Source organism: Lissotriton vulgaris, chromosome 11 (assembly GCF_964263255.1).
Source record: "Lissotriton vulgaris chromosome 11, aLisVul1.2, whole genome shotgun sequence".
Taxonomy (NCBI): Eukaryota; Metazoa; Chordata; class Amphibia; order Caudata; family Salamandridae; genus Lissotriton; species Lissotriton vulgaris.
In genome coordinates, this window is record NC_141699.1 from 410,275,502 (window position 1) to 410,303,449 (window position 27,948).

The 27,948-nt window shown below is 51.2% G+C and overlaps 1 protein-coding gene across 4 annotated transcripts in view; it reads right to left on the bottom strand.

Moving 5' to 3' along the window:
- The window catches only part of TIA1 (TIA1 cytotoxic granule associated RNA binding protein), a 239,181-nt gene that overhangs the window by 98,153 nt on the left and 113,080 nt on the right, over window positions 1-27,948 (bottom strand). For all 4 annotated transcript variants that reach the window (XM_086943466.1, XM_086943468.1, XM_086943467.1 and 1 more), the window contains one exon: window positions 4,441-4,564. In XM_086943466.1, the coding sequence (XP_086799592.1) occupies window positions 4,441-4,564 (124 nt within the window). The remainder of the gene's footprint in view (window positions 1-4,440; window positions 4,565-27,948) is intronic.

A 27,948-nucleotide genomic window follows, 5' to 3' on the forward strand; every position in this document is an offset into this window, starting at 1 on the left:
CTTAAGGCACCACACTGTTGCTGTCAAATAACGAGTATTTGCACCCAGAATGGTTACCTGCGGCAGGGATTGTAGGCCCTTGTGCGAGGCTCCGTGGGTCTCCGGGGTGTTAGATCCTTGCAGGCGCTGCCCGGGTGAGGAGCGAAGCAGCCCCTCCCGCCCGGCGTCGACGAGTCTTCCGTTTACAGGCAACGGCCCCACCGGCACCAATCCCAGCGCGGCTCCTCGTCTGACGTCAGAGGAGCTGCGCTCGGGATTTCTGAGGCTCCCGAAGTTCCCGGGCTGCGGCGGTGTTTACGGGGAGGCAACTTTGAATTTCCCTACAATGCCGCTGTGGGAGTCTATACCACGCTGCCTTCCTCAATATGTGCTGGCACAGAGCTCCACAGTGCCTTCCCATGCGTAAGGGGAGAGGAGCCCGGTGAGTGGGGTTGAGGGTGGTGGTGTACGCGTGTGTGTCTGTTTGAGTGTGTCTGTGCATGCGTCTGTCTGTGTGCGCGTGTGTCTGTTTAAGGGGGGGTGTGTGTATGCAGTGTGTGTGTGCCTGTATGTGCGCATGCGTGAGTGTGGCTTTGTTTGCGAATGGGAATGAGAGGCACGGCGACGTGCGCGATCTCGTGGTTAAATCTCGGCCAGAAAAAGCGCGTGGAACTCTGCTGTCCACATTCCCCCAAAAGTAACATAAGCTGTCTCGCCCTAGACGCAAAAGCTTCGCTTTTGCTTCGTCTAGGCGAGACCTAAAAAGGGGTAAGCACAAGAGAGTGATAAACAGACTTTTGAGCACAGAATAGTTGTAGGTAATAAATGAGTAGCAAAATAGGGTAGGTACATGAGGGAGCATAGTCAATCAGATAAACCAATAATACAAATAAACAATTAGATAAACAAATAGTACAAATAGGTGCAGAGTCTCAAACAGATCCAAAGTAAAAGTTCAGGTGAATTTAGCCAGGAGGATAGCTTTTACTGCTTTCTTTAAAAATTGTAGTGGAGGAGATAAGCCTGGTTTCTGGAGGGAGTGAATTCCAGATCCTGGGTGCCATTCCTGAAAAGAAGCGTTTATATGTTTTTTCCTTCCGGAATCTTCGAGGTTTCAGAAGAAGATTTTTTGTCCTTCTAGTGGTTCTTGAGCCACCAGATATTGTCAGCTTCTGAGTGAGGTAGCCGGGTGAGTTGAGGTGTACAGCCCTGTGTGTCATGCAGGCAATTTTCCGATGTATTCTGGCTTCAAAAGGCAGCCAGTTCAGGGATTTTAAGTCAGGGGAAATATGTGAGTGTTTTTTTGATCCAGTGATGAGTCTCGCTACAGCGTTTAAAGAGGCTCTTAGGTATGCAGTTGTAGATAGGGGGAGTCCGCAGAGGGCGACGCTACCATAGTCTATACGAGGGATGACTAGGGCTTGTACTGCAGTTTGGAAGTCCTTGGTTGGGAGGAAAGGTTTAAGTTTCCTCAAGGTATTGATTTGGAAATTAGCTCCCTTAGTTGCCTTGCTGAAACGCTGCTGCATGTTGAGATTAGCGTCAAGTGTTATGCCTAAAGATTTTGCTGAGTCCACGATGGTAGGTTGGACATTGAGTGCAGTTAGGTGCTTAAGCCAAGTTTCAGTGGTGGAGATTTTCACATGTGCCTCTGATACACTCCAAGCGAAGCCACATGCATGCAACAACTTCTAGGAGAGAGGGGGAGTTAAGAAAAGTCACATACTGGCAAACAGCACCATCTGGTCAGCCATCAAAGTCTGATGAACACATACACGGTTGTGCCCGCTCACTCATTAACATGTCACTGCCTGCGGCGTCCCCCCTAGCTCCGCCGAACAGGTTGTGGTGACACGCTTGGCAGCGCCTTTGCAATGTTGCCCAGCACCGCCGTCCCAGTGCAGCCATCAGGTGCTTGAGATGTGGCCAGGAAGGGGCTGCCAAGGTTCCCTGCACCCCTATAGAAACACGCGGGCATCGAAATAATGCCTTTCCATCACATCTTGTAATTTTCAGACTGTTGGGGGGGTGAAAAATACTATTGTGTAACACGGGATCAACGTCCATGAACACTATGACGTTACTTTAGTACAAATAGCGTTTTTCCACTAACAAGAGCGCTAAATTCCTGGTTGGCGGTTCGTGTAATTTCACGTGTAAATTTCATGAAATTTCGCATAATTAGGAAAAGGAATTTGTCCCGCATTTTGCACACCTCTTTAAATAACATTCCTTGCGGCATTACGTGAGACTACAAAAGTAAGATGAAAAATACGGCATTTAATGAAATATATAACAATAACGGCGCGGCAGTAAGGAGGTCATCGCGAGAGCTAACGTGCTCCTTCAGAGTGCACTCAGGCGGAGCCGCTGCCCATAGTGCACCATTACCATCGGGCAATGAAATAAGCCCCAAAGCATCTTCACACCCAGCGACGCCTGGCACTGGCACAAAGCAATCCAGAGCAGCGACACTGCGCTTCCCGGACACTCTACCGGGGCAAAGTTCATCACCTACAGAACACACCTAGGACGTCTTAGTAGGATCCTAAAGGCGTGCAAATCTGCCTGAATAATGCCAGACAGAAAACTGCTTGTCAAATCTGAATCAAGGTTCACTGCACGTCCAGTGACACCTGCGGGCCAGATTCCCAAACCGAGCCTGGGAAAAAAAAATAACAGTGGTGTTCGCGCACCAGAGGATTAAGGCCGGGAATTGAAACTAGTGGTGCGCGTGCACCACAGAGGAGCGAGGGTGTGCGGCAGTGAGGAGTACGCACGCTACTGCGCGTGCTAGACACAGACTGGAATGGGAGTGGCAAAGGCGGGACATGCGCCCGCCTATGCCCAATTGAGTGCTGTATTTTTTTTTTAAAGCACGCTAAAACCAATGACAGCCTCTAAAGCAAACCCACACGCGTGTGGTTAGCTTTCTGAAGCCCGTACAAAAGGTCCCGCGATACGAGTGTAATGCTACGCACTGAAACGCTAGGCGCAATACCTAAAAAGTGCTATGACTCGGCCAGCACGGACGCTCATAGCCCCCCCCCAAACTTTATTTTATTAACCTGCAGTGCTTAGCTATGTTGCTGCTTGTCCCCCCCCCCGTCCCACAAAACAGCCCCACCTAAAAGTCCTAAAAAAAACCAAAAAAAAACTCCAGATGGCAGAAAAATGCTAAGCATGTGCATCTCCAGCCACACATGCTAAGAACAAATGTGTACGACCTTAAAATTAAGGAGCCGCCAGAGGGACTCAGTGCTCCTTCCACCAGTTCAAAGTCTTTACCATCAGCAACTGATGGGTGTTTCCATGTCTGAGATTTTTGGTGCAGCAAAATAAGCATATTTCCATAATTTCAACACATCCTTACTGTTTGGCTTCAGAAATTGGGAAGGATTGCCATTTTGCGTGTGCGCACTTCAAGATTTCCTCACCTAACTGTTCCTTCAAACCCATCACCTGCGAAGGATCTCTGCTGTGAAATCTATTCTACCAGTAAGGCATCTGCAGGTAAAAATACCCATCAAGAGGACTAGCTTATTGCCAAAAGTAAGAAACGCTCTGGAGGCTAGTCTACCTACAAATTCTACAGTAAATCCACCCAGCTCCCTGTTCAGATGTTTGGTCACAGGCCAAATTAAAAAGGTTCCAATTTAAAACTTTTATACTGCCTCAAACTGATTGTCGTTTACACGTTTCTGCCTCAAAGGACACAGAAAAAGGGGCAGAGACTAGAAATGTGTGCGTCTGAGTGGGCGTTCTCTAGCTCCAGTGATGTCAACATGGTGTTAGTTCTGGTGCTGACAATGAGATAGTGCTTCCCGACCGCAAGGCAGACACATGAAGTTTCTTGATTCAGTCTGGCATCAGAGAATATTCAACAGATGGGGAATCTGGAGGAAAATAGATATCCACCAGAAAGAGTTACTGAAGGGAAGTAACTTTTTCTTCAGCACTGAGATGTCCCACCTGCACATGTGCGCTTTACAAACCATATTACGTTACATCATTCCTGTAGTCTGCTTTATATTGCTGAATGACCAAAATCCACAATGTATTCAAATTTGTTGTGTTGCTTTTGCAATATAATAGCAAACTATCATGTTATTGCCATGTAAATCAGACCAGTACCCACTGGCCTTCACTTGGTCTTTTATTACTCAATTATTGTGATGGTACAATTTAAGCAGAAATACATCTCATACAACCTCACAGGGCAATTAGAAATGCATGAAAGTGTTGGTCCTAGGACTTTTTTTAGTGCAGTGGGTATATTCTTCATAAATTCTCTCAAAAGGTTTATATCAATACCACAGTATGCAGAAGCGAGTGAGTGACCCTTGCAGTCACCTTTTATGAATTGCATTGCAGCATAAAAAAAACAGTGTTTAAAACCGAAAGTGCAGGCAAGCAACCAAGCTCAAATATTAATGCAGCTGAATTTGTAATGCAATTTACCTGTTGAACTGGATTTAGCATATCTGGTGTTTCTTTGCCCCAATAACACTTCACAACATGCCCTTCTATGGTGGTGCCATTGACTGATACAATGGCGTGTGCAGCACTTTCATGGGAGTTGAACCTGAGCAAAAACAAATCAACAAAGTAAACCACTGATCGTGCATTAAGATTAGTTATTCTTTCCCACTCAAATGATGCAACATGAATATATCTAGTCAAAATCAGATTTAGAAAAGCATACACAATATCACAACATGGGAGGGGGCAGTGAGAGCGAAAGCCAAAAAACAAATTCCACCTAACAAAGAAAGCTCAAAACAAGTACAAACAATATAAATTGGTTAAAAGCTTCTTCAGAATGCAGGCTGAGTGGTATTTGCTTGGTGCCCTGGGCAGTCAGTGGTTATGGGGCAATAGCTGGAATGGCAACTACCTTCTACCACTCATGTTGCTTGGTTCCAACATTATGCAGTTACTCCTGTTTAGCTCTGGACCGTCAAGATAGCAAGGATAAGGAGTCAATGCTTAGTTGGTCTAAGAGGCGGAGGGGCTTAGTGTAGGAAGCTGGCTCTGTATATAATATACTAAAGTGAGGTATAGTGTGCACAGTCCAGTGGAACCCCAAAGGTAGGCAGAGTTAAAGTTAGATAGAACCTTACTCTCTATTTGTGGTAGTGTGGTTGAGCAGTAAGGCAGTATCAGAGGACAGTGTTAAGCATTTGTTGTACACACTCAGTGTAAGAAACGAATAGTTTCTTACCTGTCGGTGTAGTTTTGCAGCTTGAAGATCTTTCTGGATTCACTATGCTGTGCATATTCCGCGGTCTTGTGGTTGGGTCCATATTCCGCGGTCTTGTGGTTGGGTCCGGATTCGTAGTCTTTTCTTTGTTTTTCCTTTTTTTTTTGTGTAGCCCTTGTGGGCGTCGGAGTCACACCTCCGCGGGTGCATTTCCGGTGACGTCGGCATGCTTCCTGCGGAAGCTCCCACTCTTGGGCGCCATCTTCGGATTCTTTTTTCCGTGTTTCCTTCTTTTCCGAAGCCATGGCAATGTTCTATTAAGGTGATAATTTCTTTACCACTTGTCCTTATATTCCGTTACTCCTTCTCCTCCCATCTTCCATTTTTTTTTTTTTGGACCACCTCTTCTCTCTCCAGCCTCATCTTTCTGGCGGAGGTGGGTGGGTTCGCTAGTGAATCCAGAAAGATCTTCAAGCTGCAAAACTACACCGACAGGTAAGAAACTATTCGTTTTGCAGCGTGAATCTTTCTGGATTCACTATGCTGTGCATAGATTTCGTAGCGGTTTCTCATTTCCGTGGTGGCTGGGTGGAAGATGAGCTCTGGTTTCTGAATATATGCTGGAGCACCCTTTGTCCGACTTGTGCTTCCTTGTTCATCTGAACATCCACGCAATAGTGCTTCGTGAATGTGTGCACCGAAGCCCATGTTGCTGCCAGGCATATGTCTTGTATGGGTGTATTGGCCAGGAAGGCTATTGTAGCCCCCTTTGTCCTAGTGGAGTGGGCGCGTGCCCCCTCTGCCAGTTCTTCTCCTGCCCTTTTGTGGCAGAGTTGGATTGTCTGCGCGATCCATCGTGCAATAGTGGTCTTCGTGACTGCTTTGCCCATGTAACTGTTGGCGAACGACACGAAGAACTGTTTCGTTTTCCTGTGTCCTTTTGTCCTTTCGATGTAATGCATGACCGCCCTTCTGGCGTCCAGGGTATGCAGAGCTCGCTCTGCGCTAGTGGTTGGTTTTTGGAAAAAACTCGGTATCTGTATGGACTGGTTCATGTGGAACCTGGACACCACCTTCGGCATGAAGTGTGGGTCGTCCTCATCACCACCCTGTCACTGTGTATTTGCAAGTAGGGCTCCTGCAGTGTTAGCGCCTGCAGCTCGCTCACTCTGCGCAAGGACGTAATTGCAACCAGGAAAGCAGTTTTCATAGTTAGCATCTTCAAGGAGGCCTTGTGAAGTGGCTCGAAAGGCTCCTTCATGAGTTCCATCAGGACCACGTTTAAGTTCCATGCCGGTGGTGGCACCCGCTTGGGTGGCGCAATCCTTTTTGCTCCTTCCAGGAACCTCTTTACAACTTGTGATGTGAAGAAGCTTCTGCCCATCTCACCCCTTGTGTATGCCACTATAGCCGCCAGGTGAACTCTCAAGGAGGACGAGCTGAGCTTTTTGTCCAGTAAGTGTGTCAGGTACTTCAGTACCGTGGAGTCTTTCTTCATTTTATTGTGAAGTCTCTCCCTCCTGCACCACATCGTGAACCTTTTCCACTTTGCGACATAGCACTTCCTTGTGCTGGGCCTTCGTGCCTCCCGAAGGACCCTGAGGGTGCTCTCTGGCAGTTTCAAATGTGCGAATTCGATGTCCTCAGGAGCCATGCTACTAGGCTCATGCTCTCTGGTTCTGGGTGCAGCACCTCTCCGTTCTGCATGGAGAGCAGGTCCTTCCTCCTGCTGAATCTGTGGGGCGCACACTGCGCCATCTCCATGATCTGAGAGTACCAGGTCTGCCTCGCCCACTGCGGCGCGACCAGTATCAGGGTCATGGTACTCGCCCTGCACTTGTTCAGTACTCTGTGTATCAGTGGTATTGGGGGAAAAGCGTATGCAAATTTCCCGGACCAATCTATCCATAGGGCATTCCCAAGGGACCCCTCTTCGTGCTGTCTGGATGCGAAGTTTCGGCATTTAGCATTCTGGCGTGTTGCAAACAGGTCCACTGATGGTGTTCCCCACCTGTTGAACAGCCTCCTTGTCTCCTGAGCATTGAGCTCCCACTCGTGGGACGCCGAGGGCTGTCTGCTCAGCCAGTCTTCCTGAATGTTCTCCTTCCCTGGTAGGTGTATGGCTAGCAGGTCTATCTGGAGAGGGATGGCCCACCTCCATATCTCCTGCGCCAGCGTCGAGAGCGTTGTCGACTGTGTTCCACCCTGTTTGTTTATGTAGAACATCGCCGTGGTGTTGTCCGTCTGTAGCAACACCCTCTGCCTGTACAGCCTTGTCTGGAAGGCTTTCAGTGCAAGTAAGATTGTCTTGAGCTCTAGGTAGTTGATGTGTTTTGTCGCATCTGCTGGTGTCCAAAGGCCCCTCACCTTGAGTTCCTCCACGTGAGCGCCCCATCCCTTCAGGGATGCGTCCGTGGTGATGGTCACTGTCGGAGTTTGGAGTGTAAGAGGCTGTCCCCTTCTTAAGTTCTCTAGGGTCCACCATGCCATCTCCTTCTGCACTGCGTGCGTCACCACCACAAGATCCTCCCAACTGCCCGAAGCCTGTGACCACTGTTCCTGCAGCCATTCTTGCATGGGTCTCATGTGGAGCCGCACGTTCGGCACTAGGTGGATGCACGATGCCATCATCCCCATGATCTTGCTCGCAGTCCTCACTGTCCGAGCTTGCCCCTTCCGGTATAGGAGAGTTTCCTTGACCAGTGCCCTTGCTCTCTTCTCGCTGGGGAACACTTTGCCCTGTAAGGTGTTGATCTCCGCCCCCAGGAAGGTCTTCACTTGCTCCGGCTCCATTGATGATTTTTCCCAATGGACGGAGAACCCCAAGTTTATGAGTGTGCTCGTCACTGTATGTAGAAAGACGGGTTAAGTGATCTGGATTGTTAGGATCGCCCCCGCCCCGGATTATTCTATTCGGACTCATATTGATTGCGTGATTTTTGATTCCATCCATACCTATACTGGGAGGCAAGACTCGTGGTAAATTAACACCGCTTCATAAAATCCTTTGCCTTGAAAAAGTCTCTATGAGACGAAAAACGTGTCGGCGGTGTGAGCTGGAAAACTTTAATGTGTATGAAATAAAGAATTTGAAGCCCAGCATCTCGTTTGGATCCGTATTTTGGAAATCTACTTTCTGCAAATGAACTTTACACTTACTGAAGTGAAGCATAACTGTCAATGGAACAATTTGCTCTATTGACTTTGGAACTTGTGAATGATAATAACAATCGTTTGAAATGCTAAATAATTTTGAGAGTGCTTGACTGACTTGTTTTTTCTTGGTTCTTGATATTAGCAATCTTTGCTAGTTTTGACATCCCTGGTGATGGGTGTATAACAGGACAACAGTGCACCTCGTAGAAATATACTTATAAAATTGACATTACACGTAGAAATATTTAAGTGAGAGTTGTACTAACATAATGTGAGGACCCTTTCTCTCCTAGAGAAACACTACCACCAAATCCCTATATATAACCTGTCTTTAATTCTCTCTTAAGTGTCTGTGCAGTTCTGCATTTTTCGACACCGTAAGATTTTTGATTGCTCCGGGGTCCACGCACATGGGCAGGACTATTCACTAGATTATGACTATACACAGAGATCCCCTACTACATAAACAGTAGTTCATATTAGATTCCTTACCTTAAAATATCCCCAGGCGTCAGACTGGATCTGGAAACTTTCTGCGCAGCAGTACACTAGCGTGTAGGTAAGCGTCGTCTGCGGCTCCGCGTCAGTGGTCGGCATGACGTCGCCGGAGTACTTACACGCCGCCCTCGCGCGCTGACGTCAGTTCTTATACACAGCTTTTCCGCGCCAGAAACGCAGAGCGATGATAAAAAACCAACACTGGTGCCATGAAACTAGGGCCCTGAAAGGGGATGACCTTAACCCTAGACATCGGTTCGCAGAATGGGGACGACAGATGGGGCGGTAAGGAATCTAAATACAAACTACTGTTTCTTACAGATATATCGTTACGAAAGGTAACTTGTGCATCTGAAAGAAACAGGTTAGTATTAGATTCCCTACCTTAGAATAGATACCCCAGCAATACTAACCCCGGTGTTGGGTCTGCCAACGAAGATCACATCAGAAAGTCCTGGGGAACGGAACGGCCGAAAAAGCCATCTCTCCAGACTTGGCTGTCCGGGCAGTAGTGTATTGCAACGTGTGCAGCGAGGCCCACGTAGCCGCCTGACAGATGTCCTGCAAGGAGACTCCCCAGCCCAGGGCCGTAGTAGCCGCCGTGGCCCATGTGGAATGAGTACGAAGCCCCACAGGATGCTCCTTTCGACCCAAAGAGTAACATGCCTTGATGCACAAGACGACCCATCAAGAAATGGTTCGTTTGCGCACCTCCAGTCCCTTCTTAGCGCCCACGTAACCAACAAAGAGTTGGTCATCCACCCAGGACTGGCGTGTGCGATCCAAATAGAATGAGAGCGCACGTTTTGGGTCCAGACAGTGGAGACTCTCTTCCTCTTGCGAGGGATGCGGAGGCGGAAAGAAGGTGGGCAAAGTGATGGACTGCCCGATGTGGAATGCTGTGACTACCTTGGGCAGGAAAGAGGGTTGCGTTCGCAACACAACTTTGTCCGGATGGACTGAAAGGAAAGGAGGCTTAGGAGTAAGGGCCTGGAGCTCACTCACTCACTCTCCTGGCAGAGGTGATAGCAACCAGGAAAGTGGTCTTCAGAGTAAGGAGGCGAAGGACAGTTATGAAGTGGCTCAAAGGGACCACACATCAGAAAAGTTAGAACAAGGTTCAAGTCTCGCTGAGGTATCACGAAAGGAACTGGAGGAAACATATGAGTGATGCCCTTCAAAAACCTATTTACAACCGGGGACTTGAACAAAGAGGGCTTTTCAGGTAGCCTTAAGAAGGCGGAAATGGCAGAGAGGTAGCCCTTCAGAGTGCCCAGAGCAGAGCCCTGCTGGACAAGAGAAAGAAGAAAGAGGAGAACCTCTGAAAGAGGGGCAGAAAGGGGATCCACAGCCTTTGCTGTGTCCCATGCCACAAATTTATTCCACCTGCAGGCGTATACCGATTTTGTGGAGGGACGCCTGGCTGCCAGAACGACATTACAGAAGTCAGGAGGCAAGTCAAATGGCCTCAACTGGCGCCGCTCAATCTCCATGCATGTAAGTGGAGACTGGACAGGTTCGGGTGGAGGACCGTCCCCTGCTCATGCGACCGAAGGTCCTCCTGAAGGGGCAGACGAAATCGGGGGATCGACAGACATGCAGAGTAGCTCGGGATACCAGAACCTCTGTGCCCAGTCCGGAGCCACAAGGATGAATTGGACACGGTCGCGCCTGATCTTCAGCACTCTGGGCAGAAGTGGTATAGGCGGAAAGGCGTACAACAGACCGCAACTCCACTCACGATGAAAAGTGTCTCCGAGCAAGTGCCGCCTTGGAAATTCCAACGCGCAGAACTGATGACATTGCCCGTTCTCGTCGGTGGCGAATAGATCTAACCAAGGCTCTCCCCACTGAAGAAAGAGACCTTGCGCCACGTCCGAGTTCAGACGCCATTCGTGATCCATCATGCACCGGCGGCTGAGTTCGTCCGCCCTGGTGTTCAGAGAACCTGCCAGGTGTTGAACCACCAGGGTCACGCCCTGATGTTCCAGCCACTGCCAGAGGTACAGAGCCTCCTGGCATAGGGTCCACTAACCCACCCCGCCCTGTTTCTTGAAGTACCACATGGCGGTGGTGTTGTCCATGAACACCTGCACTAAACTCCCCCAGACAGAGGGGAGGAATGCCTTCAGTGCAAGCCGGATCACCCACAGCTGCAGAAGGTTGATATGGAGCTGGGACTCCGCCGGAGACCAGAGGCCTCTGATCTCCGCCTCTCCCATGTGGCCTCCCCAGTCCTGGAGGGACATGTCCATCACAACTACGTGCTCCGGTTGGGGTAGGGAGAGGGATCTGCCGCTGACCCAATCGCGGTCCGTGAGCCACCACTGCAACGGTCTTGCAGTGCCCTCCGAGATCAAGACATGGTCAGACAAGTTGCCCTGATGCTGGGCCCACTGAAACTTCAGGTCCCACTGCAGAGCCCGCATCCGCCACCTGGCGTGATGCACCAGAAGGATGCAGGAGGCCATCACAGGCCCAGAAGCAGCAGCGGCAACCTGACCGAGACTCGGGATAAAGGCTGAAAGATCGGAATCAGAGCCTGAATATCCCCGAACCCGCTGTTCGGGAGGATAAACCCAAAACTGCGCAGAGTCTAGTACCGCTCTGATGAAGAGGAGCTTCTGAGAGGGACACAGGTGCGACTTCGGCACATTGATGGAGAACCCCAGCAGGTGGAGGTCGGCCGTAGTCTGGAGGTGGCTGACGACTGTCTGGGGCGAGCCTGCCTTCAACAACCAGTCGTCGAGGTAGGGGAAGACTGAAACTCCTAACCTGTGCAGATGAGCTGCGACCACAGCCATCACTTTCGTGAACACCCGTGGGGCGCTGGTAAGGCCGAAGGGGAGCACGGTATACTGAAAGTGCTTGTGGCCTACCGTGAACCGCAGGTAGCGCCGGTGGGCCGGCAGACAGGGATGTGGAAATAAGCGTCCTACCATCCAGTCTCCCAGGTCCAGGGCAGCTAAGACCTGAGCCAGTATATAATAGAAGGGGGTTCCCCAAATGGAATTTTTGATTATTGGCAAGAAAATAGGGGAAATTTGCAACAGTGTCAGCATCTTAACCTCTCCTTCCGGAGGAAGCCGTTGACGTTCCGCAAGTCCAAGATAGGGCGTAGGCCCCCTTTGCCCTTCTTGGGAACGAGAAATTAGTGGGAATAACAACCACACCCTACTTCTGGCCCAGGAACACGCTCAATGGCCCCCTTGGCGAAGAGGGCTGCAACTTCCTCTCGCAGAAGATTCAAGTGATCCCCTGACACTTGGCGGTACTGCGGTGGCATGGCTGGAGGGGCGCCTTGAAGGGGAGGGAGTAGCCCCTTCGGACGATTTGCAGCACCCACCTGTCCAATGTGATGTTGCGCCAGGGGAGGAGGGGATGGCGAACCCTGCCCCCACTGGCGTCACGTGGGCCTGAAAGCTCAGACTAGGAGGGCTTTGTGGCGGACGCTGCAGGGGTAGATGTGGACTGGCCTCGCCGTTGTCCCCGGGCACCACCACGGCGGTTTCTGTAGGAAGGTACCTCCTGACTATGGTTGCCCCCAACTTTTTGCCCTGTGTTTTAGCTGGTTTTTGACATAGTCGACCTGGGACCCTGCCAATCAGGACCCCAGACCTACTGCTCTCTCTGTAAAATGGATTCCATGTACCTTAGGTACATTTCCAATTGGTACTGGGCCACCTTATCAGACCCTGTAACTCAGGGCATAGGTGTACCCAGGGCCTACCAGGGGCTGAAGCATGTATTATGCCACCCCTGGCTGGCTTCCTAAATTTGACACAACTGGCTGCATGACAGCTGGGGCAAAGTCGTGTAATCACCCTTTGCTGTAGATATAGTATACCTATATCTAACCCTAAAATGGACACACAGATTCCTATCAGTCACTCCTATGGCAGGCCTTGACAATCCTGAAGGCAGAGTGCTTGGAATCGTGTGAGATGGTGCTCTGGCATGAGCTGAGCCTGTCTGCAGCTTGCGGAATCAAGTCCTAATAGCTGTTCCATGATATCGCATACCATATACTCTTAAGTGCATTATAATCCTCGCGGTTAAATGCTATCTTTGGTATTGCTTTATCAAAACATGTCGAGTAAGGTGTCATACGAGTTGGAATACTAACCCCTCGCCAATTCTGGCGACGGGGTTAGCATTCCACCCTTCTAGAGGGACACGACATGTATGTAACTGTGAACCCCGGTTAAAGTTAAACGAAGCCTCAGCTCCACAAAATGGATGCTGCCACCACAGGCACGAGTCTGACCCCCTGCAGCTGGGAGTCCTTCCAGAGAGGGGAGCCTGGACAAAGGGTTTCCTGTCAGGGGCGGTGCTAGCACCGTCCCAGACATGGTTTTGTGTATCCTGGGTAGGCAGGGCTTTACAGGAAGGTGACTGCTGAGTGGCACCCCGGTGCTCACTACGCATAGGCCGGTCTGAACCAGTTCCAGGGGCACACCTGTGAGAAGGTGGCCTGATATGCAGTGCTCACTATTCTAGTGAACACTATGTATCAGTCCAGCAACCCTTATTGATGATTGGTTGTAAGTCAACCTTATAGACCAGCTATCCTAGTAGCGTGGATACGAGCAGTCTAAGGCTAAAGACTCGAGAGGGCGTGTTAAGCCAGCTGTTTACCACACATATACCCCTTGAATACCAAGTGAAAGGACACCACACAAGTGTTATGAAAATAAACAGTTATTTATTTAAAGATCACAACAGCCCTGTACTCTTTATGAGGACAGGGTACTAAGCACAAACCAAAACTCTTACAAAAATACTTAAGTTAGCACAGTATATACAAATGCCCGAGGGGCACGGAAAACCATATACTCTGAAAGTGGAATGCGAAATTCCTAGCAGGTAAGTACAGTACTAATAGCTTTTGGAATCGCTAGGACTTGACTAGGGAATCGTTAGATTATGTCTAGGAGGCCTAGGGGACTCGGGTGCAGTTTGTGCACTCTCACGCGAGATGCGGGACAAAAGTCTATGGTAGCTAGGAATTAGAAAGTTAGTGTTCTCGGGCGAACCCGACCTGGTAGGGAGAAAACGAAAGTAGATTCTGACCCTTGGATAGTGAGGCTATGCTGGGGCACCGAAATGCCGAAGTTACCTAGCCCAGGGGCTGCAGCTGCATAGGTCTGAAAAGACGTCGGGAATCCTCGTAGACGGACCAGGAGCCGGAAGAAAAGATGCTGGCCGGTGACCAGTGAAGAAAGTTCAGTCGGATCCAAGCCTGGATCTTGAAGATAGATGACACCTGAAAGCAGAGGGGACCAAGTTCGAGACTACTAGCCAGTAGTCAGTGGGCACCAGGAGGGCACCGGATGGTAGCCACCTCGACTAGGTGAGTGGGTGACGCTTGACTCGAAGATCTCACGGACCAGGAGGCGTTGTCGGCGACCAGGATGGAGGATCGAGCTGTCCCACGAAGATAGAAGCTGTCGGCGTCGCTGGACCCAGGATTGGGCAACAAAGCCTTGGCAAATTCAAGCCCACGCGGTGGACCTAAAATGGCGTCTGGAGGGGACCAGGAGGGTCCGGGGTGCCTCTCTTGAAGAAGGAAGCAAAGGCCAGCCTGGAGCAACCAGACCAGCAGTCGTGAAGTCGTTGGGCGTCGTTCAGAGGGCCACAAGCCAGCCGGCTAGTAGCCAAACAACGCGGTGCACAGCAAACAGCAGAAGGGCCCCACGCAGATCGTGGAGATGCAGGGGGGCTGATCTTGGGTGCTGGAGCTGCGCAGGGTCGGGGCTTCTCGGACCCCAAAGCACTCACCAGTGGAGGACACGGTGGGCTTGCAGTAAAGATGTCGTGCAGTCTTGGCGATCGTCGGTCCCTTGAGGTCTCGTCGCACTCACGGTTCTCAGCTGGGCTGTAGAGGTGAGTAGAGGTCAGAGGTGCCAGGGAAGCCGGGTCTCGTCGAGCTGGGTCGTCGGATTCGTGATGAAGGACTTGCAGCAGACCGCAGTGTTCTTTAGGATGGTGCCTGCGGATGCAGGGTGACTACTCCTTAGCCACAAGGGAGAATCTTGAAGAAGAAATCGTGAAGTCCTTTCGAAGAAAGTGGTATCTTGATTCCAAAGATGATCTAATTTTAACAGGGGGCCCGCTCCCATCTTTATACTAAAAAAGGGGGCTGACCCGGTGACTAGGTCCTGCCTATGGGTGGGACTAGGTGGGGGGTGGTTACACCCCTCAGCCATGCTGGACTTCCCCAGGCCAGGGGCTGGTGTGCCCCTGGAACTGGTTCAGACCGGCCTATGCGTAGTGAGCACCGGGGTGCCACTCAGCAGTCACCTTCCTGTAAAGCCCTGCCTACCCAGGATACACAAAACCATGTCTGGGACGGTGCTAGCACCGCCCCTGACAGGAAACCCTTTGTCCAGGCTCCCCTCGCTGGAAGGACTCCCAGCTGCAGGGGGTCAGACTCGTGTCTGTGGTGGCAGCATCCATTTTGTGGAGCTGAGGCTTCAGTTAACTTTAACCGGGGTTCACAGTTACATACATGTCGTGTCCCTCTAGAAGGGGGGAATGCTAACCCCGTCGCCAGAATTGGCGAGGGGTTAGTATTCCAATTCGTATGACACCTTACTCGACATGTTTTGATAAAGCAATACCAAAGATAGCATTTAACCGCGAGGATTATAATGCACTTAAGAGTATATGGTATGCGATATCATGGAACAGCTATTAGGACTTGATTCCGCAAGCTGCAGACAGGCTCAGCTCGTGCCAGAGCACCATCTCACACGATTCCAAGCACTCTGCCTTCAGGATTGTCAAGGCCTGCCATAGGAGTGACTGATAGGAATCTGTGTGTCCATTTTAGGGTTAGGTATAGGTATACTACACCTACAGCAAAGGGTGATTACACGACTTTGCCCCAGCTGTCATGCAGCCAGTTGTGTCAAATTTAGGAGGCCAGCCAGGGGTGGCATAATACATGCTGCAGCCCCTGGCAGCCCTGGGTACACCTATGCCCTGAGTTACAGGGTCTGATAAGGTGGCCCAGTACCAATTGGTAGATGCACCTAGGGTACATGAGGTAATTTAGAAAGAGAACAGCCAGGCTGTGGGTCTGATTGGCAGGCCCACAGCCAGAGAAAGTCGTAAACCAGTGAAACAAAAGCAAAAAATCTGGGTGATCATAGGATTGCAGACCCTACTCTCCTACATGACCCCCCCCCAAACTTTGGGACAATAAGCTAACCTTGACCAGGTGAGTCTTCTTGTTCTAAGTGGAAATATCTGGAGAGCCCATCGGCATTGCCATGATCAGTACCAGGTCTATGTTCCACTGTAAAGTCCATCCCCTGTAGGGAAATGGACCACCTAAGCAGTTTGGGGTTTTCACCCTTCATCTGATTTAGCCACAAGAGGGGCTTATGGTCGGTCTGAATCTTGAAGTGAGTGCCAAACAAGTATGGCCTCAGCTTCTTCAGGGCCCAAACCACAGCAAAGGCCTCCCTCTCAATAGCTGACCAATTCTTCTCTCTGGGGGTCAGCCTTCTGCTTATAAAAGCAATGGGCTGATCCTGACCATCAAAATTCAGTTGAGAAAGAACAGCTCCCACACCCAACTCAGAAGCATCTGTTTGGACAATGAATGGTTTGGAGTAGTCTGGACTCTTAAGGATAGGTGCTGTGCACATGGCCTGCTTTAGGTCATCGAATGCTTTTTGACAGCCTGCTGTCCACTGAACCTTTTTTGGCATTTTCTTACTTGTCAGTTCATTTAATGGTGTCACAATGGAACCATAGTTCCTGACAAACTTTCTGTAGTATCCAGTCAGGCCCAAGAAAGCTCGAACCTGAGTCTGGGTGGTTGGAGGAGCCCAGTCCCTGATTGACTGTATTTTGCTCTCCAGTGGCTGAACCTGGCCTCCACCTACAAGGTGGCCCAGGTATACAACCTGTGTCTGCCCTATCTGGCACTTGGTGGCCTTGATAGTGAGGCCTGCTGCTTGCAGGGCCTCTAACACTTTCCTCAGGTGGACCAGGTGATCCTCCCAGGTGGAGCTAAAGACAGCAATATCATCTAGATATGCTGCACAGAAGTCATCCAGCCCAGTAAGGACTTGATTCACCAACCTTTGGAAGGTGGCAGGTGCATTTTTCAGACCAAAGGGCATTACCACAAATTGATAATGCCCACCAGGGGTTGAAAATGCTGTTTTGGGCTTGGCATCCTCAGCTAACCTGATTTGCCAATACCCAGCTGTTAAGTCAAATGTACTTAAGTAGTTGGCAGAAGCCAATCTATCTATAAGTTCATCTGCCCTTGGTATTGGATGGGCATCAGTCTTAGTGACTGCATTGAGACCCCTGTAGTCTACGCAAAACCTCATCTCTCTCTTACCATCTTGGGTGTGAGGCTTTGGCACTAGAACTACTGGACTAGCCCAAGGGCTATCTGAGGGTTCAATGACTCCCAATTCCAACATTTTCTGCACTTCAGTTTTTATGCAGTCTCTAACATGATCAGGCTGCCTGTAGATTTTACTCTTGACTGGCAGGCTGTCACCAGTGTCAACCTCATGGGTGCACCAATTGGTCTGACTGGGTGTCAGAGAGAACATACGTCTGAAAGACTGAAGAACCTGTTTACAGTCTTTCTGCTGATGTTCAGAGAGGCTGCCACAAAAGACAACACCATCTACTGACCCATCATCAGGATTCTGAGTGAGCAGGTCTGGGAGAGGGTCACTCTCTTCCTCCTGTCCCTCATCTATGGCCATGAGCAAGCTCATGTCCTTCCTGTCGACATATGCTTTGAGCCTGTTGACATGGAGTACCCTATGGGGACTCCTGGGAGTTCCAAGGTCCACCAGGTAGGTGACCTCTCCCTTTTGCTCAAGGATTGTGTGGGGCCCAGACCATTTGTCTTTGAGTGCTGCTGGGGCCACTGGCTCCAGCACCCACACCTTCTGTCCAGGCTGATAAACAGTCAGGACAGCCTTTTGGTCATGCCAAGCTTTTTGAAGTTCTTGACTGGCCTTAAGGTTTTCTGATGCCTTCTCCATATACTCAGCCATCCTGGAGCGGAGACCAAGTACATAGTCCATTATGTTGGTTGCAGGCTTTTTGAGAGGTCTCTCCCATCCTTCCTTCACCAAACACAAGGGGCCTCTCACAGGATGCCCATACAAAAGTTCAAAAGGGCTGTAGCCAACCCCCTTTTGTGGGACCTCTCTGTAAGCAAACAGAAGGCAGGGCATCAGGACATCCCATCTACGCCTGAGTGTTTCAGGTAGTCCATGAATCATCCCTTTTAGGGTCCTGTTGAACCTTTCAACAAGCCCATTGCATTGTGGGTGATAGGGTGTAGTGAATTTGTAATTGACACCACACTCCTTCCACATAGCAGTTAAATAGCTTGACATGAAGTTTGCACCTCTGTCAGAGACAACCTCCTTAGGGAAGCCCACTCTGGAGAACACTCCAACTAGGGCCCTTGCCACCACAGGGGCTGTGGTGGTCCTAAGTGGAATAGCTTCAGGATACCTGGTGGCATGATCCACTACCACCAGTATAAACTTGTGCCCTGATGCTGTCTGGGGTTCCATTGGACCAACAATGTCAATCCCCACTCTTTCAAAGGGCACCCCCACCACAGGCATTGGTATAAGGGGGGCCTTTGTTGTGCCACCTGACTTACCACTGGCTTGGCAAGTGACACAGGAGCGACAAAACTCCTTGGTATCCTCATTCATGTGAGGCCAGTGAAAGTGTGAGACAAGCCTGTCCCAAGTCTTTGTCTGGCCTAAGTGTCCTGCTAAGGGAATCTCATGGGCCAAGGTAAGTAGGAAACCTCTCTGAGACAAGGGTACAACCAGCCTCCTGGTCATGCCAGGCTTGGGGTCTCTTGACTCAGTGTACAGGAGTCCATCTTCCCAGTATACCTTGTGGGTACCTGTGGCGTTCCCAGCAGCCTCAGCAGCAGCCTGCTGTCTGAGGGGTTCAAGAGAAGGGCAGCCTAACTGGTCCTTCCCCAGGTCTTCCCTTGAGGGTCCCCCTGAACCCAAGAATTCAACTTGATCAAGTTCAAACTCTCTAGGCTCAGTTTCCCTCAATTCCTGCAGGTCAGCCTCCTCTGAGACTTGATCCACAACCTGGGGCAAGGGGGAAGGCACAGCCTTAACCCTACTGCTCTTTTTCTTGGAAGGTGTCTGGTCCATTGTTCCAGGATCCAGCACCTGTTCAGTGGGGCATCTTCTGGCCTGTGACCTAGTCACAGCAAACACATGTGCTGGCAAACCTAACATTTCCAGATGAGTCCTCTGCTCCACTTCTGACCATTGTGATGACTCCAAATCATTGCCCAACAAACAATCCACTGGGAGGTCTGAACTAACTACAACCTTCTTGTGGCCAGTTACCCCTCCCCAGGAGAAAGCTACAATTGCCATACTATGATTGGTAGTGACATTGCTTGCATTGGTCACCAGGAATTCTGTACCTGGCATGATCTGTCCAGGGTCCACAAAGCTAGGTGTCACCATTGTGACACTGGCACAAGTGTCCCTATAGGCCTGAGCCATTTTTCCATTAATAAAAGGTGTCTGTCTGTATTTGCCCAAAGTATTGGGACTTATGTCAGGGGACATATCCATATCCCCTGTACTGACAAGGACAGCCTGAGTGAGGGTGCCAACTAAGTTGTCACTCCCCTCAGAACCCAGGGTTAACCCTACTAAACCCTTGGGAGGTGCACTACCACTGCTGGCTGTACTAGGGGGCACAGGTGCCTTAGGGGCTGCAGTGGCAGGAGTCTGCCCTCCTCCTTTCTTGGTGCACTCACTAAACCAGTGAGTTTTACTTTTGCAGTATTGGCACCACCTTTTAGATTGGCCTTCTTTCTTCTTTTGGGGAGCCTGACCCCCACCCTCTTTGGGTTGTTGGGGACCTGTCGAAGACTTCTGGTCATTTTGTTCCCCTTTCGAATCCTTACCCTTCTGGTCTGCTTTCTTCTGACCACCTTGATTCTGGCCCTGGTTCTGTTTAACTCTTGTTCTAACCCATCTGTCTGCCTTCTTTCCCAATTCTTGGGGAGAGGTCAGATCTGAGTCAACAAGATGCTGATGCAACAACTGGTTCTGACAATTGTTTAAAATTTGCTCTCTCATCATCAAATTGTACAATCCTTTATAATCAGTAACCTTACTGCCCAGCAACCAGCCCTCAAAAGCCTTAGTGGCACAATCTACAAAGTCAGCCCAATCTTGAGACTGAGTTTTCTGGGTATCCCTGAACAGCACCCTGTACTGCTCAGTGGTTAGGCCAAACCCATCAACCAGTGCATTTTTCAAGACTTGGTAATCATTAGCATCCTCCACCCTTGTGGTGAGGAGCTTGTCTCTTCCTTTACCCTCAAAGGAGAGCCACAAGATAGCTGCCCACTGACTTGGGGGAACACCTTGCACAGTGCAGGCCCTCTCCAAAGCAGTAATCCATTTGTGGATGTCATCCCCTTGTTTAAAGGGGGGCACTATCTTACCAAGGTGTTTTGTATCAAAACTCCTTTCCCTATTGCTAGGTACAATGCTGCCACCAGTGGGGACTGTCCCACTCAATTGTTGCTCTCTAGCAAAGGCAAGCCTCTCTTTGGCCAGGGCAAGTTCTTCCCTTTCAATCCTCAGATTGGCTGCCTTTTCCTTAGCTTCATACATTCTCCTCTGGGGAGATGTCATTCCCCTTTGAGAGGAACGTTGAGAGCCATTGGTATGAAGGGATCTGATAGAGCCTCTTGATAGAGATCTATCTCGTCCATTCCCAATGTTAAGCTGACCTGAGAGTGGCCCCAAGGGTCCCCTAGTGCCCATCTCATGTCTGCTTAAGTTGGACCTGGTTAGTCTGCTGACTTCTACCTGTTCCTTTTCTGCCTCATCCCCTGATACCAAATCATCATCCTCATCATCAGCATCATCTGCTTCCTGAAGAGGATGGTCCTGGGCATCAAAGGGACCCTGTAAGGAGGGCATGTTGCCATCTGAATTAGAAGGGTCTGGGTTACCAGCCCTCCTTGCATCATGAGTCTCTAAGAGACCAATCAGAAAGGCAGTTGTGGGGTTAGACCCCTGCTTAATCTTCCTAGAGGTACACACTTGTCGTAACTCATGGAAGCTAAGCGCAGTATATCTTGAAGGGATGACCTGTGGAGGGTCAACTGACACAAGGGGAACCTCAGTGTTTCCTCCTTTGTCCGACATACTGTTTCTAGTGTGGTGTAAGTGATGCACCTACCTACACTATGTGTTTACCTACTGATCCCTTGCTAAGAGTTGCAGCCAAGGTGTGCTACGCCTTGAGGAGCTACAACAGCTGGTTCAGTAGAACTCAGAGTATTCTAAGCTTTAGTTATGTGTACCTAACAGTACTTATGTGATCTTTCAACAAGATATTCTTAGGATACGTGTGGTAAAACAACAGCAAGCTCAAATCCCACCCGCTGCTCACCAATGTGAGAAGGTGGCCTGATATGCAGTGCTCACTATTCTAGTGAACACTATGTATCAGTCCAGCAACCCTTATTGATGATTGGTTGTAAGTCAACCTTATAGACCAGCTATCCTAGTAGCGTGGATACGAGCAGTCTAAGGCTAAAGACTCGAGAGGGCGTGTTAAGCCAGCTGTTTACCACACATATACCCCTTGAATACCAAGTGAAAGGACACCACACAAGTGTTATGAAAATAAACAGTTATTTATTTAAAGATCACAACAGCCCTGTACTCTTTATGAGGACAGGGTACTAAGCACAAACCAAAACTCTTACAAAAATACTTAAGTTAGCACAGTATATACAAATGCCCGAGGGGCACGGAAAACCATATACTCTGAAAGTGGAATGCGAAATTCCTAGCAGGTAAGTACAGTACTAATAGCTTTTGGAATCGCTAGGACTTGACTAGGGAATCGTTAGATTATGTCTAGGAGGCCTAGGGGACTCGGGTGCAGTGTGTGCACTCTCACGCGAGATGCGGGACAAAAGTCTATGGTAGCTAGGAATTAGAAAGTTAGTGTTCTCGGGCGAACCCGACCTGGTAGGGAGAAAACGAAAGTAGATTCTGACCCTTGGATAGTGAGGCTATGCTGGGGCACCGAAATGCCGAAGTTACCTAGCCCAGGGGCTGCAGCTGCATAGGTCTGAAAAGACGTCGGGAATCCTCGTAGACGGACCAGGAGCCGGAAGAAAAGATGCTGGCCGGTGACCAGTGAAGAAAGTTCAGTCGGATCCAAGCCTGGATCTTGAAGATAGATGACACCTGAAAGCAGAGGGGACCAAGTTCGAGACTACTAGCCAGTAGTCAGTGGGCACCAGGAGGGCACCGGATGGTAGCCACCTCGACTAGGTGAGTGGGTGACGCTTGACTCGAAGATCTCACGGACCAGGAGGCGTTGTCGGCGACCAGGATGGAGGATCGAGCTGTCCCACGAAGATAGAAGCTGTCGGCGTCGCTGGACCCAGGATTGGGCAACAAAGCCTTGGCAAATTCAAGCCCACGCGGTGGACCTAAAATGGCGTCTGGAGGGGACCAGGAGGGTCCGGGGTGCCTCTCTTGAAGAAGGAAGCAAAGGCCAGCCTGGAGCAACCAGACCAGCAGTCGTGAAGTCGTTGGGCGTCGTTCAGAGGGCCACAAGCCAGCCGGCTAGTAGCCAAACAACGCGGTGCACAGCAAACAGCAGAAGGGCCCCACGCAGATCGTGGAGATGCAGGGGGGCTGATCTTGGGTGCTGGAGCTGCGCAGGGTCGGGGCTTCTCGGACCCCAAAGCACTCACCAGTGGAGGACACGGTGGGCTTGCAGTAAAGATGTCGTGCAGTCTTGGCGATCGTCGGTCCCTTGAGGTCTCGTCGCACTCACGGTTCTCAGCTGGGCTGTAGAGGTGAGTAGAGGTCAGAGGTGCCAGGGAAGCCGGGTCTCGTCGAGCTGGGTCGTCGGATTCGTGATGAAGGACTTGCAGCAGACCGCAGTGTTCTTTAGGATGGTGCCTGCGGATGCAGGGTGACTACTCCTTAGCCACAAGGGAGAATCTTGAAGAAGAAATCGTGAAGTCCTTTCGAAGAAAGTGGTATCTTGATTCCAAAGATGATCTAATTTTAACAGGGGGCCCGCTCCCATCTTTATACTAAAAAAGGGGGCTGACCCGGTGACTAGGTCCTGCCTATGGGTGGGACTAGGTGGGGGGTGGTTACACCCCTCAGCCATGCTGGACTTCCCCAGGCCAGGGGCTGGTGTGCCCCTGGAACTGGTTCAGACCGGCCTATGCGTAGTGAGCACCGGGGTGCCACTCAGCAGTCACCTTCCTGTAAAGCCCTGCCTACCCAGGATACACAAAACCATGTCTGGGACGGTGCTAGCACCGCCCCTGACAGGAAACCCTTTGTCCAGGCTCCCCTCGCTGGAAGGACTCCCAGCTGCAGGGGGTCAGACTCGTGTCTGTGGTGGCAGCATCCATTTTGTGGAGCTGAGGCTTCAGTTAACTTTAACCGGGGTTCACAGTTACATACATGTCGTGTCCCTCTAGAAGGGGGGAATGCTAACCCCGTCGCCAGAATTGGCGAGGGGTTAGTATTCCAATTCGTATGACACCTTACTCGACATGTTTTGATAAAGCAATACCAAAGATAGCATTTAACCGCGAGGATTATAATGCACTTAAGAGTATATGGTATGCGATATCATGGAACAGCTATTAGGACTTGATTCCGCAAGCTGCAGACAGGCTCAGCTCGTGCCAGAGCACCATCTCACACGATTCCAAGCACTCTGCCTTCAGGATTGTCAAGGCCTGCCATAGGAGTGACTGATAGGAATCTGTGTGTCCATTTTAGGGTTAGGTATAGGTATACTACACCTACAGCAAAGGGTGATTACACGACTTTGCCCCAGCTGTCATGCAGCCAGTTGTGTCAAATTTAGGAGGCCAGCCAGGGGTGGCATAATACATGCTGCAGCCCCTGGCAGCCCTGGGTACACCTATGCCCTGAGTTACAGGGTCTGATAAGGTGGCCCAGTACCAATTGGTAGATGCACCTAGGGTACATGAGGTAATTTAGAAAGAGAACAGCCAGGCTGTGGGTCTGATTGGCAGGCCCACAGCCAGAGAAAGTCGTAAACCAGTGAAACAAAAGCAAAAAATCTGGGTGATCATAGGATTGCAGACCCTACTCTCCTACAACACCAGCCCCTGGCCTGGGGAAAGTCCGGCATGGGAGAGGGGTGTAACCACCCCCCTCCTAGTCCCACCCATAGGCAGGACCTAGTCACCGGGTCAGCCCCCTTTTTTTAGTATAAAGATAGGAGCGGGCCCCCTGTTCAAAATAGATCATCTTTGGAATCAAGACCCGACTTTCTGCGAAAGACATCAAGATTTCCTTCCTCAAGATTCTCCCTTGTGGCAAGGAGTAGTCACCCTGCATCAAGCGGGCACCATCCTAAGAACACTGCGGTCTGCTGCAAGTCCTTCTTCACAAATCCGACGACCCAGCTCGACGAGACCCGGCTTCCCTGGCACCTCTGACCTCTACTCACCTCTACAGCAAAGCTGAGAACTGTGTGCGACGAGACCTCGAGGGACCGACGATTGCCAAGACTGCACGACTTCTTTGCAACAAGCCCACCGTGTGCTCCACTGGTGAGTGCTTTGGGGTCCGAGAAGCCCCAACCCTGAGCAGCTCCAGCACCGAAGATCAGCCCTCCAGCATCTCCATGATCTGCGTGGGGCCCTTCTGCTTTTGCCTGCTCACCGCGCTGTGTGGCTACTAGCCGGCTGGCTTGTGGCCTTCTGCACGACGCCAGACGACATCACTGCTGCTGGTCTGGTTGCTCCAGACTGGCCCTTGCTTCCTTCTTCAAGAGAGGCACCCCGGACCCTCCTGGTCCACTCCAGACGCCATTTTGAGTCCACCGCGTGGGCTTGACTTTGCCAAGGCTTTGTTGCCCAATCCTGGGTCCAGCGACGCCGACAGCTTCATCCATCGTGGGACAGCTCGCTCCTCCATCCTGGTCGCCGACAACGCCTCCTGGTCCGTGAGATCTGCGAGCACAGTGTCACCCACTCACCTAGTCGAGGTGACTACCATCCGGTGCCCTCCTGGTGCCACCTGACTACTGGCTAGTAGTCTCGAACTTGGTCCCCTCTGCTTTCAGGTGTCATCTTCCTTCGATCCAGGCTTGGATCCATCGAACTTTCTTCACTGGTCGCCTGCCAGCAACTTCTTTCTTCCAGGCTCCTGGTCAGTCTACGAGGATTCCCGACGTCTTTTGAGACCTATGCAGCTGCAGCCCCTGGGCTAGGTAACTTCGGCATTTCGGTGCCCCAGCATAGCCTCACTATCCAAGGGTCAGAATCCACTTTCGTTTTCCTCCTACCAGGTCGGGTTCGCCCGAGAACACTAACTTTATCTTTACTAGCTACCATAGACTTTGTCCCGCATCACGCGTGAGAGTGCACACTCTGCACCCGAGTCCCCTGGGTCTCCTAGAAGTAATCTGAAGATTCTATAGTCAAGATCTAGCGATTCCAAAGCCTATTAGTACTGTACTTACCTGCTAGTAATTTCGCATTCCACTTTCAGAGTATATGGTTTTCCGTGCCCCTCGGGCATTTGTATATACTGTGCTAACTTAAGTATTTTCGTAAGAGTTTTGTTTTGTGCTTAGTACCCTGTCCTCATAAAGAGTACAGGGCTGTTGTGATTCTTAATAAATATCTTGTTTATTTTCATAACACTTGTGTGGTGTCCTTTCACTGGGTATTCAAGGGGTATATGTGTGGTAAACAGCTGGCTTAACACGCCCTCTTGAGTCTTTAGCCTTAGCCTGCTCGTATCCATGCTACTAGGATAGCTGGTCTATAAGGTTGACTTACAACCAATCATCAATAAGGGTTGCTGGACTGATACATAGTGTTCACTAGAATAGTGAGCACTGCATATCAGGCCACCTTCTCACAGTTTCCACGAACGCCACCACGCTGGATGTTAGTTTGCGGCCCGTGGCTGGCAGGACGTGTGGGGGCGCCCCTTCCTTGGCCACGAAAGGGGCGAAAAGCAGCGCTGGGCCGACAGGCCCAAGGACTTGGCCGTAGCCCTGGAATACTTAAAGCGCTCAAGCGCACGGTCTGCCTTGTCGCCAAAGAAGCGACGGCCACCAAACGGCATGTCCATAAGGGTGTTTTGGACATCCGCTGGCGGACCTCAGCCAAGCGTGGAGACTAATTGCCACAGTCGTTGCCATCGCTCTACCCAGCGAGTCAGTTGTATCCAGCCCACATTGGATGGAGTACCGTGCCGCATCTCAACCCTCCGCAAGAGCTTGGGCGAGTTTAGTCCGGGCCTCCTCCGGACATTGTGGCAGGACACCCGTGACCGTGCCCCACAGAGTGGGTATAACGGCCCAAGAGGCACGCGGTGTTAACGAACCGCAACCCCAAACTCAGTGAGGAGAACATCTTTCTGCCATACTGTTCGTACCTCTTGGATTCCCGATCGGGGGGGGGGGGGGGGGGGGGGGGGGGGGGGGGGAGCCGTCGGGAACGCGGTTTGGGAGTTAGAGGCCCGGATGACCAGGCTCTCGGGAGTGGGGTGGGTGGACAGGAAGCAAGGGTCGCCCGGAGCCGGGCGGTGGAGTCTGGCCACGTTCCTATCTACAGGGGGACCTGTAGCGGGCCTGGACAAGGTGCCCAGAAGAACGTCAGAAAAGGCCTCATTAAACGGCAACAGAGGCTCCAAGAGCTTGCTTGTGGTATAAGGACCTCACGGCCGCGACGGGGAGTTCAAGGGATAGGGCCTTGGCCGCCCGCGTCAACACCACACTATAGGCAGCTCCCTCCTCCGTAGCCACGGTAGGAGGGGTTGACAAAACCAGTGTCTGGCAAAGTGTCCAAACCACTGGCATCCCCTAGCTCACCTGACCAGTCCTGATAAGACTGGCACTCAGGTGCCAGAGGGTCCTCAGACCCCTCCCAATCCATCTCGCCACCCATCTCCTGGTACTCCGGGTCAAATGATGGGGCTGGATCATAGAAGAAAAAAATCTCCCATCGGCATCGAATGCGGCTTCTAGCGATGCCGCTCCGGGGGAGACACCCGGGACGACGTCGGAGGCGACACCCTAGGGGCCGGCGAGGTCGTAAGGTCGACCGGCGACGACCCGGATCCAGCCGGGCCCTGCAGCGCCAGGACCGAAGTCGCCAACGGCGCTGGGGCCGAAGCACCTGAAGGGGCCGAAGCACCCGGCCCGCTTAGGCTCCCAGTCGGGGTCGCTTGGCCCGAAGGCGCCGCGGAACCAGACGGAGGAGTGAGCGACTTCATGGCCGTGAGGAAGGCGTCGATCTCCTCCGGCGTCGCGTTCTGCCCAGGGACCGGCGGGTATGGAGCAGGCTGCGGAGCCTCGTGGGCGGTGTCGCCCAAACCCCCGGCCGCGTCGCGCGAGCGTCCGAGGGATTCGGAAGAGCGATGTCGCTTCTTCGACTTCTTGTGCCTCTTACCGGAGGACTTGGGAGCTCGAGGAGTGGTGACGATCCTCCGAGCCGTGATGACTCCGGGGCAGACTGCCAGAGCTCGAGGCGCTTGCGGGACCGCTCCCGCCTAGACTTCGACGTCAAGGCCCGGTAGTCGGGGCATGACTTGACATCGTGGTCGGGCCCCAGGCAATGAAGACACCGGCGATGGGGGGGGTCGGTAACAGACAGTCGGTTGCAGTCGACGCAGGGCTTGAACCCGGGCATCCCTACCGGCACCGCCAGAGACGTTAGACTTCGAAGAAAGCTCAAAAATTATCGAAAAAGTTTAGTCAAAAATTGACTAAGGGTACCACTTTTTCCGGATCGACGCTTGCTGGCGTGGAAAAAATAGGATCTGACGTCAGCGCACGAGGGCGGCATTTAAGTACTCCGGCAACTTCATCCCGGCGCAAACGACGCAAACGACGGACGCGGAGCCACAGACGACGCCTACCAACGCGCAAGGGTACTGCTACGCTAAAGTTTCCAGATCCAGTCTGAAGCCTGGGGATATTCTAAGGTAAGGAATCTAATACTAACCTGTTACTTTCAGAACTAGACTAGCACCCCAGCCCTGCTAACCTCTCAATGGGACAAG